This window comes from Lontra canadensis, unplaced genomic scaffold (assembly GCF_010015895.1).
Source record: "Lontra canadensis isolate GAN:19392208 unplaced genomic scaffold, GSC_riverotter_1.0 scaffold87, whole genome shotgun sequence".
In the NCBI taxonomy this organism is placed as follows: Eukaryota; Metazoa; Chordata; class Mammalia; order Carnivora; family Mustelidae; genus Lontra; species Lontra canadensis.
The window spans coordinates 3,675,466-3,690,713 of NW_022631081.1; the positions used below are offsets into that span (position 1 = coordinate 3,675,466).

Sequence of the window (15,248 nt, forward strand, 5' to 3'; positions counted from 1 at the left end):
CCAACAGGTTAAAACCACTCTAAGTCTTAGTTTTCTCATCTAGAAGACGGAGATGATGGTGCCACCTTCCCAGGATTGCTGAAGGCTTACATGAGACAATGTATACAAAGGCCTAAGCACCATGTACGCTAGTTAATAAATACTGGGTCAGTGTTAAGGCCCTCCCCCCACCCCACCCCCCAACTGGAAGGGCATTCAAAAGGGGCAAGGTATTATGTTGGTTATGACCAAAGGTCAGGGAGTCCCAGCCGGGTGACCTGCATGAGTTCATCCGCCTTCTAAACCAGTCTTTCCTTACCTGTAAAATGTGGGTAACGATGGGGCAGCTTTCACAGAGGTGCTTTAAGGAGCATCTAATGGATAGGAAGCACTCGGCAGAGCCCCAGCCACCCAGGAAGAATCCAACGAATGGTGACTCTGGTGCTATCCACCTCCTTTACTCAGCCCAAGGTGACTGGGGTCTCTGTCAACAACCAGATGGGACTCTGGCTTCTGTTCTGTCTGTACCATGCTAAGCAGAGAGGTGACTGCCTGACTCTAGTTTCCCTTGAGGATGGTCTGTGGGGCAAGGCCCTGGCAAAGGGCCCAGCAGAGGTCTGAGGACCAGCTCACGGCTGGAGCTCTGCAAGGACCAGGTTCCACTAGGTTGGCAAGCAAGGAGCAGCCTGCTCACCTCTGGGCCTCCCGGTCATCCTTGGGTGTATAGTTGGCCAGGCAGTCGAGGATGAAGATCTGGCCCCACTCGGTGCACTCGTTCAGGGCTGTCAGCAGCTTATTAATGGACTGTGGGTTCAGATCAAGCAGGTTGCTGCTGGGGTGAGACTCAGCGATCTCTGAGAGGGCAGCCACTGCGTTTGCCACCACCTGTTTGAGAGGGTGGAAGGGATATAGGCTGGGGGCGTTGCTCGGGCCAAGGGACATTGGGACAAATCATGCTGGCAGGTCAGAGGTTGAATATCCTGAAATGACAGGACCCGATGGGTAGGGCCTGCAGCATGGAGACCTACTCCGAGCACTCACCCCACTAACTCAGCTGTAAACCAGAATGAATGTTAAGGGCCCCTTCCCCAGTGCGGGGGGGAGGGGGGGAGGGCAAACAAAAGAAAGATCCAGCTCCAAATGCCTGGCAACAGAAAATATTCCTAGCTACCTAACACATAGCCCCTGCCTACTGGCTACAAGAGCTCACTTCAGGGAGTGTCAAGTGTGCTTCTTGGAGCTAGAAGATTCTTGCAGAGCTCTGCAGGCCACGGGAACAGATGGGGGCTGGAGTCCAGAGGGGATGTCAGGTGAAGCCTTGGGCACTCCAGCCATTTTTACCAGAGCAGCTTTTTTTTATGTGTGTTCTGCAGGGTTTTCAACTTTTCCCTATAATAGACAGTGCTCCAATGGCCAATCTTGTATTGGCCACTCAGGGTCCTGTGTGGTCAGTGTTTCCATAGGACAGAGTGGGATGGCTGGGCTGAGGGGTCTGTGCATTTCACTTTAAACAGAGGCTGGTGCATTGCCCTCCAAACTGCTATCACATGAAAAAAGAGGAGCTCCCCTCCCAGCGACATCCTGAGGCCCTGCCCTCCAGGCTATGCTACTTCAAAGGTGACCCTCTACAACCCTGCAACCCCGAAGATGCGGGGAGAGGGAAAAGTACCTCACATTCAGAGCCCACCAATGGACAGTGACTGGAAAGGGAAGGAGCACACTAGTCTTGGCTGTATGCCCACTGTACTACCTTCACAGCTTAAGCCTCACAGCACTCCTGCCAGCCACGGAGTTAGATCCATCTTACTAATGAAAAAAAGAGGGCTCTGGAAGGTTAGGCAGCCCACCAAAGGACGTATAGCTCGTGTTAGAGAGGGCACAAAGGGGAGAATCCAGTTCTAACTCCCTCCAAGGATGGTGCCCGAACCACCATAGGCACGAGGACAATTAGCCCACCCAGCAAGGCTCTGACTTCCAGGAACTGGGGAGTGCCTGGTGGAAGAGGAAGCCAAGGTATTCCCAAGCAACCCAGGAGGTGGTGGAAGTGGTATGGTGGGTGGCAACGGCTTACCATGGGGTTTGAGTCAGAGATGAGGTCTTTAAGGGTGTCCAGGAAGCCCTGGTCCTCTACCAGCTGGGCGTTGATGTCATGCAGCTTGGCGACACACACAGCTGCTGTTTTGCGCACGTACGGGTCCTCATCCTTCAGGCACTTCCGGAGTGGCTCACACAGGTACTCTGTGATCTTGTCAACGCGGATGCAGCCCATGGTCCGCACAGCCAGGGCCCGGATCAGGGGATTGGGATCCTCACAATCCTGAGGGGAACGAGCCATTGGCCAGCGGCAGGGGCAGGCTCAGCAATATCAGACGGCCCACCAACCGTGGCCGACAGCAGCAAAAGTGCTGTGTACAGGCATCTAGCATTTGCCAGATAATGTGCTGGGGCTTTGTGTATTGTTGACTCTAATTCTCACAGCAGGCACACAGTACTGTTCCTGTTTTACAGGGTGAAGCAGCCGAGGCCCCCAGGGAGACTGGGAGCTCACCCAGTCACAGAGCAGAGCCATGATTCAAACCACATCCATCCGGCACCATAACCCACAGAACCCCTCATGTGCCTGTATCTGAGCATCGACAGGGTGAGGGGAGTTAGGAAAGTTCTAAAGGTACACAGAACTGACAATTCAAGTAGCTGTTTGCACCTTAATCTGGATGGAAAACACAGAAAGGGGCAAAGTCTAGAAGGCGAACATAGAAGCTCTCAGATGCTTGCTGAATCCTGCCCTGGCAAAGGATGTAGGACAATGGTGCATCCCAGGGGGGACATGGGGATCAATACAGGCCTTAGGCTACCTCACTCGGAATGAGTTAGCAGGGTCTGTAGCAACTGATTTTCTGAGACAGTGGGAGCCCTCTGCTGGAGGACTAGGAGGCCCTCAGGCTGGGAGTCAGAGGGATTGGAAAGGAGCCTGAGTGTTTTTACTCAGGGCCATAGTCTCCCACCCCGAGACAGAGGAAAGATGGAGCAGTGAACACCCATGCCCTTCCTCCGACCAAGCTCCTACTCACCTTCACAAAGGTGTTGACAGCCATGATGGCCATGTCGGGCTGACTCTTGGCATAGTTCATCAAATACAAGTACACCAGCTTCTTCAGCTCCAGATTGTCTGTCTGCATACAGTTCACCACGTCGGGGAAGAGGGCACTGGAAAGTCAAAATGGCACGAGTGTAGGTAAGGCTGAAGAAAGGAAGATTTTTCAGAGAGTTAATGGGTGGTTTGGGGGTGGGGTGGGGAAATAGGGACAGTGGATGGGAGAGAGGGGAAAAAAAATAACAGGACTTCCTAGTAAAAGGGAAGACACCAGCTATGCTCTATTACCACTTATGGGTAGCAATGGAACCCAAAAGGTGATATGAAAAGCAAAGTCCTCCATTCTTTTTACAGAGTTCATTCACTACAACTCTATAGCCCATCAGACCTGGCTCAAACCCAGCTCTGCCGCCTGCTAGCTATATGAAATTGGGAAAATTCCTTCATTCCCCACCATGTCTCAGTTTGCTCACCTGCAGGAATGGTGCAGCAAAACCCCATTACACAGGGCCCTTGTGATAATTAAAGAAGACAACATATTTCAGGTATCTGGTCCTTGAGATCTGAGAGGTGCTGAGTAAATGAAAACAACTATTTTCTTTCCCTCATACTTAATGTGGCTCCCTTATATTTGGGCTGCTCGTTCCAGAAGGCTGTAGGGAAGCAGGGATGGGCCATGCTCCTTTCACCACAAGGGCCAGCTCAGCTGTCCACTAAAAACTAGCCCAGCATGCACATGTACTATATGCACTATATGCACATGTACTATATAGCCGGGCTTAGCACTAAGGGTTTTATATGCATGATCTCAATTAACAGCCCCAAGAAGCCAGTGTGTTATCCTCATTTTACAGAAAACAATACTGAGGCTCATAAATGTCAAATAAGGGGCTCCTGGGTGGCTCAGTGGGTTAAAGCCTCTGCCTTCGGCTCAGGTCATCAACTCAGGGTCCTGGGATCGAGTCCCACATCGGGCTCTCTGCTCAGCAGGGAGCCTGTTTCCTTTCTCTCTCTGCCTGCCTCTCTGCCTACTTCTGATCTCTCTCTCTGTCAAATAAATAAAATCTTAAAAAAAAAAAAAAAAAAAGTCAAATAACTTGCCTGAGGAGCCAGGTCTGGCTCTAAAACCTGTGCTCATGACTGCTGTTATTCTGGGTGGAACCCTTCCCAACATGGAACCCCAGAGTCCTAACACCGTTGAGATGTGAAATAGGATTAGAGGTCAATTTTCTCTCTCTGGAATCTTCACCTCCCCTCTCAAGTCTTGTGACTTAATGGTCGAAGACATGGTAAAAGAGACTCAAGAGGTCAAAGTGAGCTCCCTGGGCTCCCTTAGGAAGGAACCCAGTTGATGCTGACATTGATGGATCACCTTGGAAGATGAAGAACCAGGAAGAAAGGGGCGGGGGGGGGGGGGGGGGGGGCGGGGGGGGGGGGAGGAACCGCTGATGGGCCTGCCACACCAGCACAACAAGTTCACTTGAGACAAAAGAATAAAGATGCTTCCTCTGTGAGGAGGTGACAGTTGTGTTCTATCTGAAGAAGAGTGGCTTTGTCCGGGAAGGATGTGACTTGGGAGGAGGCCCAGTTCTCCAGCAGACGCCTGATCCTTTTGCCACTCTGTCTACAGCAGGTGTCTCTGCAGAACTGTCTCTGCTGTGGTGCTGTTAGGAGGTCCCTTGCTGAGGTGGCAACAGGACAGGGCAATCCATGGAGAAGTCTGGAGAAATACAATCCAGATGAGGAGCTGCCCCACACCAGCGCCCAGGCCTATGAGGCATGGAGCTGGGCACCATGCAGGCACATAGGAGGGGGTATGCGTGGAAACACCTTGGATTTGGATTTCAGAAGGGCTGGGCTTGCGTCCTAGTTCTGCTATGAACCACGTGACTGGGGGCAGTCCCTATACCCCTTCTTTATCTGGTTTCTTTGGCAGTAAACACATTGTTACGTACAACGTGGGAACTGTAAGGAACTGCTGAAAAACATATCCGAAAGTTCTCTGCATACTCTCAAATACTATGCAACTGTTAGGTTGTTACAAAATCTAGTCCCTGTCGCCGGGGACTTAATGACATGGTGGACAGGTGAACACAAGTACACATCAGAAAAGGACAGTCTAGAATTAGTGCCAGGTGACAGGAACACAGAACAAATGCTGCACATTCAGGGCAGTGGGCTGGAGTGACGAGAGAAGGCAACAAAGAGACCTTGAATGGATTTTCAGAGATGGGAAACAAGCTTGTAAATGGAAAAGGGGAAAGGGACAGTCTACACAGGGGAAGAGAGTGAGCAACAGAGAGGTGGCAATGCTACCCATCAGCTGCTCTGGCGGTCAGATGTAAACCAGAGGCTGTGAACTGGCGACCGATCCGATGAATCCCGTCCACAGGTGTGTGTCAGTGTCACTGCAATGTTTGTTTAATATCATCTGGCAATCTTAAAAATAAGATTCAAAATGAAAAAATCTAGATTTCTTATTCTTTTAAAAAGCCACACCTGCCCATACTGGGTTCGTTTTCCCCAGCTGGCAGCAAACCTCTGGAATTTCTGACAGGGTTCCTGCCTTTTGACCTTGCCCACTTCACTATTGACTCCACTGCCCCGAACCCCAGCAGCATCTGAGCATAGGACCCCTGTGTAAATGAAATCTTCTGAGTGGAAAGGTGGCTCGTGAAGGGAGCCATAGCAAGGGGAGACAGGAGTGCCTAGAGATACCGTCAAGGAGCGAAGTGAACTAGACCCATGCTACGGAGCCCCGCTCCAGCTGCCACCGGGCCTACGCCTGCACACCTGACATCTTTGCCCACGGTCATTGATGCAATCACTTTCTTTACCGCCTCCTTCTTCTTCTCCTTCTTGTCACTGTTGAGCTCTGCCTTCAGCTCGAAGATCTCCCCTAAAAAAGGAGGCAGGCATGAGTGATCACCCCCACCCTGCCAGGGGGCCATTCCCAGTCCCCAAATTCCAGAAGAATGGGAGGGGAGGGGCAGGTAAAGACACCTGTGCTGCCAGCTGAGGGCCGCGTTAGGTCCTTGGCCTCAGTGACAGAGGCAGCAGAGGGGGACAGCTCTGAGGAGGGCAGTGTGGAGGCCGTGCTGGACTGAACAGAGGGAACTACAGAAGCAAACAAACATTCTGAGGCAGACAAAAAGTATGAGAACAGGTCCTGCTCAGCAAGCAGTTAAAAACATTCAGAGGAAAGCAAAATTCTCCTCAGCTACCACCCTCACCCAAAGCCCTCAAGGCGGTGTGTGATGGAATCTGGGGACTGAAGATGTGAAGGGAGAGGGTAGGATTTGCTCGATTCCCACACTTGGCTTTTCCTGTTTTCCTAGAACCTCCAGTTAAAACAGTACATTCAGGGTTTCACTTCCTGAGCCACAAGTGGTTGCTCAGCTCTGAAAATGGGAATTCAGCTGCCCCACGAGAGCCTGAGCACGTAATATGCTTTTCTTAAGAACTTGATGATCTGGAAAAAACAAATGAGAAGATAGGGTTGTTCAGGGCTCAGATAACCCCAATGACAGGTTACAAGGGCAGACTTTGGAATGAGACAGGCCTCCTGCCCTCAAAACAGGAGCCGCCAGGATTTCCTGAGCCTTTTTCTAAGGCAGGTGCCACACTTTCCCCCATTTCTCATTTCATCCTCATGACAACTCTGCATTTCCTCCCATTTTACAGATGAACAAATGGAGGCTCTGACTTGCCCAAGAACGCACTGCTAGTAGCAGGTAGGGCCAAGACTCAAATTCACATCTGCCAGCTTCAAAGCCCATATGCTCGTGCCAATCAAGGATATCCCTTTGCTTCTCTGAACCCGTTTCATCTGTACTCTCCCTACTTTAACTGGGGCAATGAATTCTCTCATTTAACACTGTTGTAAATGTTGTAAAATGCTCATCTCAGTGCCTGGCACTCAGTGGCCTGCATTAAAGGTGACTGCTACTGTTACTAATTTGCCATGGGACGCTTGGCTTGGATTACTCTTTTACAGAAAGGGTCCCAAACTTCTCTCTCAAGTTATTTGGGGTGGGAATAAAGCAACGACTGTCATGTAGGGGGGAAGTGCTGAGGAAGTTCTAGATGGATTTACAGTGAGAAAAAGAAAATTTGCAGGTTTTTATCATGACTGAACAATGTGTCAGGAAAGAACTTGAGATGACAGAGAACAAACAAAGTTAATTAAGAACAATCACACAGTACGGCCCAGAGCAAGGCCATCATGAGGATATTGCTCAACAGACCCAAGAGGAATCTGCAGACCTTGCAGTTCAGACTCTTGACTTCTGTAGGACTAGAGGAACATATGCCCTTCCCCTCCAAGACACTGAGGTAGCCATGTCTCCCTGCTGCAGGATCTAACAGACCATCATGACTTTGACCCTGGGTCCTGTTGCAGGGCTTTGCTCAAAGTGTTTGGTCAGATTCAATACAACTGACCATCAATTGATGGAGTCACTTCAGTTCTAAGAAGACTGATGAGGTGAACCTGGGATCTGCCTGTTTCCAAAATGTCTCTTTCCTCTAATGGGCCCCAAATCAAATCATTCACCAAGCCTACCTCTTCAATCTCATATAAAGCATCCGATTTACTCTACCCACAATGCTACACCCCACCCCACCCCTCTCTCCAGCTCAGACACCATAATCTCTCATGGGAGCTGTGGTATTGGTCCCTTTGCCTACCCCCAATCTTCACCCCCTTCAATTCTTTACTAGAAACTGCCTTGGATTTTTTCTTGCTTAAAACCATCACCGATGTCTGATTTGGACTCAGGCATCCCTCTACAGACATTCTCCTCAAAAGAAAACTCACAAAAACCCCACCACTGACACCTCAATTCACTTAGCACTAGGTTCACCCCCTCTAGTCCTAAACTCTCCAACTCTCCTTCCAGCATACTCTTCAGTAACTTGTGCCCAGGTGTCTTCCTTTCCCTGGGCATACCCTGGGCAGAGTAAGTGCTCTGCTCCCCTTTCTACCCTTCCCCTTCTTAACCAGCTAGCTCCACCCAAGGTCCGCCCACAGCCCCCTGCGCTTCCCTTACCATAGCACCCACCACCTTTAGTGTGATTACTATTTAACAGACTGTCTTCTCTGCTTAACTGCAAGAAAGCTAGAACAATAAAGATGTGCTCAATAAGAGGAAGAGGAGATTACAGGTCCTGGCTCAGCTGCCTCAACAGCCTCTTTTCATCTGGTCAGCAGGCATGTGTCGATCTTGCTTGGAAGGAAGGAAGGAGGGAGGGAGGGCCGGTTAGGAAGATGCTTACAGGGTTAAAGCACATTCGTCAGCCACTACAACCACCTCTGCTTCCCAGAAAGCAGGAACAACCACAATGCCCTAAAACAGAAGACGAGCTGAGCAAATTTCAGTGCATCAACTCAGCAGACTAACACTGAGTAGTTACAACTGTGGGGAAATGTTTAAGATAATGTCAAATGAAAAACAGGATATAAATTCTGACTCTGACCATGTAAAACACGTGCCTGTGGATAAAGACTAGACACACACACACACACACACACACACACACACACACACACATATCACTGTGGGGTTACTGAAAGGATTGTGTGCTTTCTTTCCTCCAGGAAAAAACATATTTAAAAAGGCCATTCAGAACAAAAGGGGGCTTCCCCCCTCTCCATTTGGAGCTAATGCTCTTCCCTTCCTGAGTTCTAAAAAGTAGTAGTCAATTTCCTATACCATCAACTCTTCAATGTTCTGGATCCACAAGGTTAAAGATGCTCTGGGTAATTCCCGTCACTTGCTTCCAGGCCGCCACCCCTGCCCCCAAAGCCCATCCTGGCAGGGAGAAGGCAGAAGGATGGAGCCAGGAAAGGGTAGGACAGGACCCCACAATGAAACAAAGAGTACCTTTCTTGGTCGTGGTGAAATACTTTGAGTCAGTCATTTTGGTCCCTTATCTGTGGCCGGACTCTGCAAGACATAAGAGAGGGGTGACTTTCTGTTGTGTCAGCTCTATTTTCAGTCACGGAGCACAGGACGAAGGCAGGATCCAGCACACACGTGGTATGGGAAGATAGCTTCTTATCTCTCTATGGGGCAAATGAGCTGTTAAATAATAGCTGATCAGCTTTTGGAAGGTAATTCTGAGGGATCCACCAAATTTTTGAATGTGTGTATCCTTTGACCCAGCAGTTCTACTTGTAGGACTCTCTCCCACAGAAATACTGGCACAGATGGTAGGGTTTTCCTACAACCCTGTCCATACAATACACCATCGGAAATAACTGAAATGCCCATTAATAATGGGGCACCTGGGTGGCTCAGTCGGTTGAGTGTGTGCCTTCAGCTCGGGTCATGATCCCAGTGTCCTGGAATGCAGCCCTGCATCGGGCTCCCTGCTCCACGGGAAGTCTGCTTCTCCCCCTCTGTCTACTGCTCCCCCTGCTTGTGCTCTTTCTGTCAAATGGATAAATAGTCTTATAAAAATACGTAAGGGGATGGCTAGATACTCTGCGAAGTCCACAGATTAAAAAGCACTTAGTTACAGCCAACCCTTTGTGTGCTTACTCCACCCTGCACTGCTCTAAGTGCTTCGTGCGAGTTACCCCAGTACAGCCTCATCACAGCCTCACGGAGGTACTATCGTTACCCCCATATAGTCAAATGAGCTTGGAAAAGGCCAAATTTGGAAAGCCAGGGAGGTTTCTTCTCTCCCCAACTTTTCCAAACTTCTCTAATAGCGATATGCACTATTCCTCTCTAGAGAAGGCTAGAATCCATCTACATACTGTAGACTCTATAGCATTCCCCAAATCTAACTCGCCAGTTTCCTCAAAGCATCTCTCGGGGACATCTCCCAATGCAAAACTCACAGTGTGAAGTGCTGTTCTAAGGCAACAGAACAAAGAAAGTACCAAGGCCCCCTCATTCATTCACTGTTTACAGAGCATCCACTACGTACCTTCAGGAGTTCCTCTTGACCAACTGATGAAAGATTAAAGAAGCTCCACAGGGGCCGAGTACCCTGGATACTTGGCAGAGGCTCCAGGGGTGGTTCTAACATTTAAGAAGTTATCACTTACTGGGACACCTGGGTGGCTCTGTCGCTAAGCATCTGCCTTTGGCTCAGGTCATGATCCCAGGGTGCTCGGATCTCCTCCTCCCTCTCCCTCTGCCTGCCACTCTGCTTACTTGTTTTCTCTATCTCTCTGTCAAATAAATAAATAAAATCTTTTAAAAAAAGTTACACTTACTGAGTCCCTATTACGGCCAGGGGGTTTGTAAACGTTATCTCATTTAATCCCACTAATCAGGTGGCTGGTTTGAAGAATATTTTACAGATGAGGAAACTGAGGCTCAGGGTTAAGTAACTTGCCCATAGTCACATGACTTGTAAATGGTTAGACTGGGAGACCATCTCAGGGCTGCCTGACCTCAGCAACTGTATTCTATTAACAAAGGAATTCTGCTTCTCCCATCTGAAAGGGAGGACCCAGCCCTGATAGTGCTTAAGGATTCAGTATAAAAACCATAAGACTAAAAAAAAAAAAAAAAAAAAAAAAAAAACCATAAGACTTTCAGTGATAACTGCCCAGTCCTACCTGTAGTCTCACATGGTACAGAAAACCAAACAATCCAAAAAAATAGGCATTTGAATGAAAAAAGTCACTCACTTTTGTCCCTTCTGTTGCCTCCACTTAAGAGACTGAAACATAGAACCCATCGAGGGCACTTGTGATGAGCACTAGGTGTTATATGTGAGCGATGAATCATTAAATTCTACTCCTGAAAACAATATTACACTGTATGCTAACTAACTAGAATTTAAATAAAACCTTGAAACTAATTAATTAATTTAAACCCCCACAGAACCTGTTAACATCTTCTTTCAATATATTACTAGGTGGGAGCAAGATGGAGATTACTGGTGGGATGGATGTGAGAGGTCAAGGATCATTCAAAAAGTCTCTGGAGGGGCACTTGAGTGACTCAGTAGGTTAAGCAGCTGCCTTTGGCTCAGCTCATGATCGCAGAGTCCTGGGATCGAGTCCTACATCGGGCTCCTTGCTCAGCCGGAAGCCTGCTTCTCCCTCTGCCTGCTCTGCTTGGCACTCTGCCTGCTTGTGTGTGCTCTCTCTCCTGACAAATAAATAAATAAAATCTTAAAAAAAAAAGTCTCTGGAAACAAAACTGACATGGCTCCTCTCTAGCCCGAGTGAATTCTCCAGACAAAGCTGGTATTCACAGCAAGATGGCAAAGAAGCTGTTCCCCAACTGAGACACCCAATAGATTCTGTCTCAGTGATCAATGGGAAACAAGTATGTGCTGTCTTGGGGCTGCCTTAAATCCTTTGTGGATCCCACTGGACCTGAGGAATAAAGGCTTCACTGACAGAACAGTACAAAGGAAAAGACACAATTCTACTTTCCTTTGCTTTGCAAGGTTGAAAAGGGATGATGGCACTTTTCCGTGGGAGATGCAGGAAAAAGAAGAGACTGCTGTGTCTGATGATGGCAGACCCACAGCAGGGACTCTATCTTGCAGGGCCTGGCAGCAAGAGTCAGGCCTGTGGACAGATCCACAAAGGGAGAACCCACGTCAGCCTAGTCCATGGCTCTGTCCATCCTCCCCCTTCATAACTGGCCTAGGGTTCTGCACATGGCCAGTGTTGAGTTGACAGTTGTTAAAAAATGAAAAGGGGCCGGGACGCCTGGGTGGCTCAGTTGGTTAAGCGGCTGCCTTCGGCTCGGGTCATGATCCCAGCGTCCTGGGATCGAGTCCCACATCGGGCTCCCTGCCGAGCAAGGAGCCTGCTTCTCCCTCTGCCTCTGTCTGCCTGTGCTCGCTCGCTCTCTCTCTCCCTCTGTCTCTGACAGATAAATAAATAAAATCTTTAAAAAAAAAAAAAATGAAAAGGGGCCAATGACCATCCCGGGGAGTCTCGGCTTGCTGACAGCTCTGTTATGTAACTCTTCAGCATTTGTTTCCTAAAGGAGTTCACTTACAGGGAAAATCATTTTCTTTTGAGTACACATAAAGCCATTTTCTCAGAGAAATCTCCCCAACCTAGAGGTTCCTTTTTGAGTGCTGTGAACGAGCAGATCAACAAGATAACAGGATGTCTGCCACACAACAAAAGGCTGTATGACTTCAGGAGTCATAGGTGTGAGAGCACAACTGGAAGGGGTACCCAAAATAGAAGTACGCCATTTCTCAAAGATAAGTTTAGTCTAAGAAGAGGGATCAAGAAAACAAAAGGGGCTAAAAATTTTAGACCAAAAGAATCACAGTAACATATAAACCCCTCTGTTGTTAAATCTAGAAGGAAATCGAAGTGAAAAAAAAAGGAAAAAACCACCTTAGATGTTTAACTTCAATGCTGCCCAGAGATTCTTCCTTCTCCAATAGTGGAGACTGTCAGGGGCTTTGTCCTTATCTGCAGGCACAATACAACATCTCGCGGTCCTAAATTCCAGGAACACAATCACCTGGGGACAGATTTGAGATGTATGTACCTGCCCAGGTGGAAGAAAGGGTGGGAAGCTTCTTTTGGGGGGATTAAAAAAAGCAACGGAGCAGGGTGAGCTAATTAGACCACCACAGGCTGCTGATACCCCTATAGCGTTAAGCTTTGATGACACTCTTCCTTTTACAGATGCTAAGCAACAACTCGCAACTTACACTGCTACCCAGCGTGAGCACTGGCTGCTTCTTTTCTCTGCAGTATCTATCTCACAAAACCCTCTGCAGAGGGCCCAATGGGACTGATGATGCAGGAATCGTATCCCTCTGAAGCTGTTTCACATATAGGAAATTAAAGTGGAGGAGGAAGGGGAAGTAGGGAGAAGTGAAAATGCTTTTGCCAAGCCACCCAGAGCACAGATTTTAAAAACCTCATTACACAGTGGATGATCAACTACACCTGGGTGACCTGCCCCGGGTGGCTCTCTGGTGTCCTTTCTCTGAAGTTACTCTTGGTTAGTGCAAGAGATGTTTCATCCTCTCTGCAGGAGTGAAAAAAACCCTACAGTTCAGTCTAAAGGATCAGACTTAAAGGATGCCACAGGAAAGACGGATGCTTTCCCTGGCACTGCTCAGCTATCGCCATACACTGCGTGCCCATTAATGGAGGCCAAAGGGGCTAAGACCTTGTTTGATGAATCTAATTGTATACATGAGCCACACCTGGAAGCACGCAACCAGTTCAGGCAAGAAAAAGCCTAGGGTTTGGATTCCGTCTTTGGAAGTGACGGGACACATTCTAAAAAGGAACAATTGGGGAATTTTTGGTTTGGAAACTGCTCTGGCCAGTGTGATAAGTCACTTTTGCTAAGGAGACAGCATTCTGGGCTGGGATACTCCTCACTTTCAGCATTTACGGGCTAAGGATCGCCTCAAGGGGAGGGAGAGTCTAAATTAAAACCCAGACCTGGAAGGACTGGTTTTGTCTCTGATGAGCCACTGATGCTGTCCTTAATTTAAATCTACCTTCTCACTTTGATCTTATAATCCCAGACCAGTCCCTATTAATCTTACTTTATTTTTATTTTAAAGATTTTTAAAAAAAATGATTTTATTTATTTAACAGAGAGAGACACAGTGAGAGAGGGAACAGAAGCAGGGGGAGTGGGAGAGGGAGAAGCAGGCTTCTTACCGTGCAGGGAGCCTGATGCAGGGTTCAATCCCAGGACCCTGGGATCATGACCTGAGCCAAAGGCAGAGGCCCAACGACTGAGCCACCCAGGCACCCCTATTAATCTTACTTAAAAAAAAAAAAAAAAAAAAAAAGTCCTACTGATGCTCCTGCTTTCCCCTGCCACTAGGCTTAAAGTAAAGAAACTGAGTAATAAGCCTGAAATAGAGTAGTTTTATGTTTTCTAGAATTACAAAGAAGCCCCTAGTGAGAATCACTGACACACTGGCTAGGACAAAGATGTAATATAATCTAAGAGTGGAAAAATGAGGTCCTAGGAAGATAATGGAAGGGGAAAAAAATCATAAAAATATCCCCAGCTAAAAACTTTGAATTTTAGCTACTGGAGTTAGTTAGACGTAAGGAAATAAAGTCCTCAACACTTTTTAAATATGTGAGGTCCTCACATATCTACATGTAGTTCTATGAACAAGAGATAAAGAATCTCTGTGTTTTAAACAAATAAATTGAATTTAAATCTATAAAAAATATATTAAGAAAATAAATATTGAATATATTTCAACTTTTCTCCAAGACCTCAAAATTGCTAGTGATAACAATAATTATTTTATCTTTATCATTTTTATTTTTTAGGTAGGCTTCATGCCCAACGTGGGGCTTGAACTCAAAACCCTGAGATGAACAGTTGCGTACTCTACCAACTGAGCCAGCAGGTGCCCCAACAATAATTTTAAAGGAAAGAAGACTGAACTGCTGTTGGTTTACTTCATCTCTATGATCCAATTCTTCTCTTGAAAATGGGGACAGCAGCACTTGCTCTTTACTTAGTTCACTGTTCTTCTGATAGGGGACAATGTGGGAATGAAAGCATGCTGATAGTATAAATATCATGGAGTTCCGGGGCACCTGGGTGGCTCCGTGGGTTAGGTATCTGCTTTGGCTCAGGTCGTGGTCCTGGGGTTCTGGGATCTAGGCCAGCATCAGGCTCTCTGCTCAGTGGAAAGCCTGTTTCTCCCTCTCCCTGCTTCTCCCCCTGCTTGTGTTCTGTCTGTGAAATAAATAAATAAATCTTCAAAAAAAAAAAAATATTGTGGGGTCCCATTTACATGAAATTCTAGGATAAGAAGAAGAGGTAGAAGTCAGATCAGTGGATGCATTTGAGGAGGACTGAATGGGGCACAAAAGAACTCTGGGGGTGATGGAAATGATCTGCATCTTTTTTTTTTTTTTTTAAGATTTTATTTGTTTATTTGACAGAGAGAGAGACCACAAGTAGGCAGAGAGGCAGGCAGAGGTGGGGGGGAGGAAGCAGGTTCCCTGCTGAGCAGAGAGCCCCTCATGGGGCTCCATCCCAGGACCCTGAGATCATGACCTGAGCCGAAGGCAGACGCTTAACCCACTGAGCCACCCAGGTGCCCCATGAGCTTCATCTTGATGCAGATTCTGGCCAGACTGGTATACTTAAGAGCTCACATATCCCTTGGTGTATGTCACACAAATATTAAAACTTTTTTCATTTCTATTTATTTTTTTAAGATTTCA

At 47.6% G+C, this 15,248-nt stretch overlaps 1 protein-coding gene across 8 annotated transcripts in view; it reads right to left on the reverse strand.

Moving 5' to 3' along the window:
• The window catches only part of AP1B1 (adaptor related protein complex 1 subunit beta 1), a 52,467-nt gene that overhangs the window by 25,229 nt on the left and 11,990 nt on the right, over positions 1-15,248 (reverse strand). For 7 of the 8 annotated variants that reach the window (XM_032883344.1, XM_032883343.1, XM_032883341.1 and 4 more), the window contains exons 2-6: positions 8,959-9,021; positions 5,867-5,972; positions 3,051-3,186; positions 2,051-2,296; positions 674-864 (exon numbers count right to left, since the gene is read on the reverse strand). In XM_032883344.1, the coding sequence (XP_032739235.1) occupies positions 674-864; positions 2,051-2,296; positions 3,051-3,186; positions 5,867-5,972; positions 8,959-8,995 (716 nt within the window). In that variant the 5' untranslated portion in view covers positions 8,996-9,021. Of the gene's footprint in view, positions 1-673; positions 865-2,050; positions 2,297-3,050; positions 3,187-5,866; positions 5,973-8,958; positions 9,022-15,248 lie in introns of those variants that run through there. The other variant, XM_032883345.1, reaches the window with a different exon arrangement.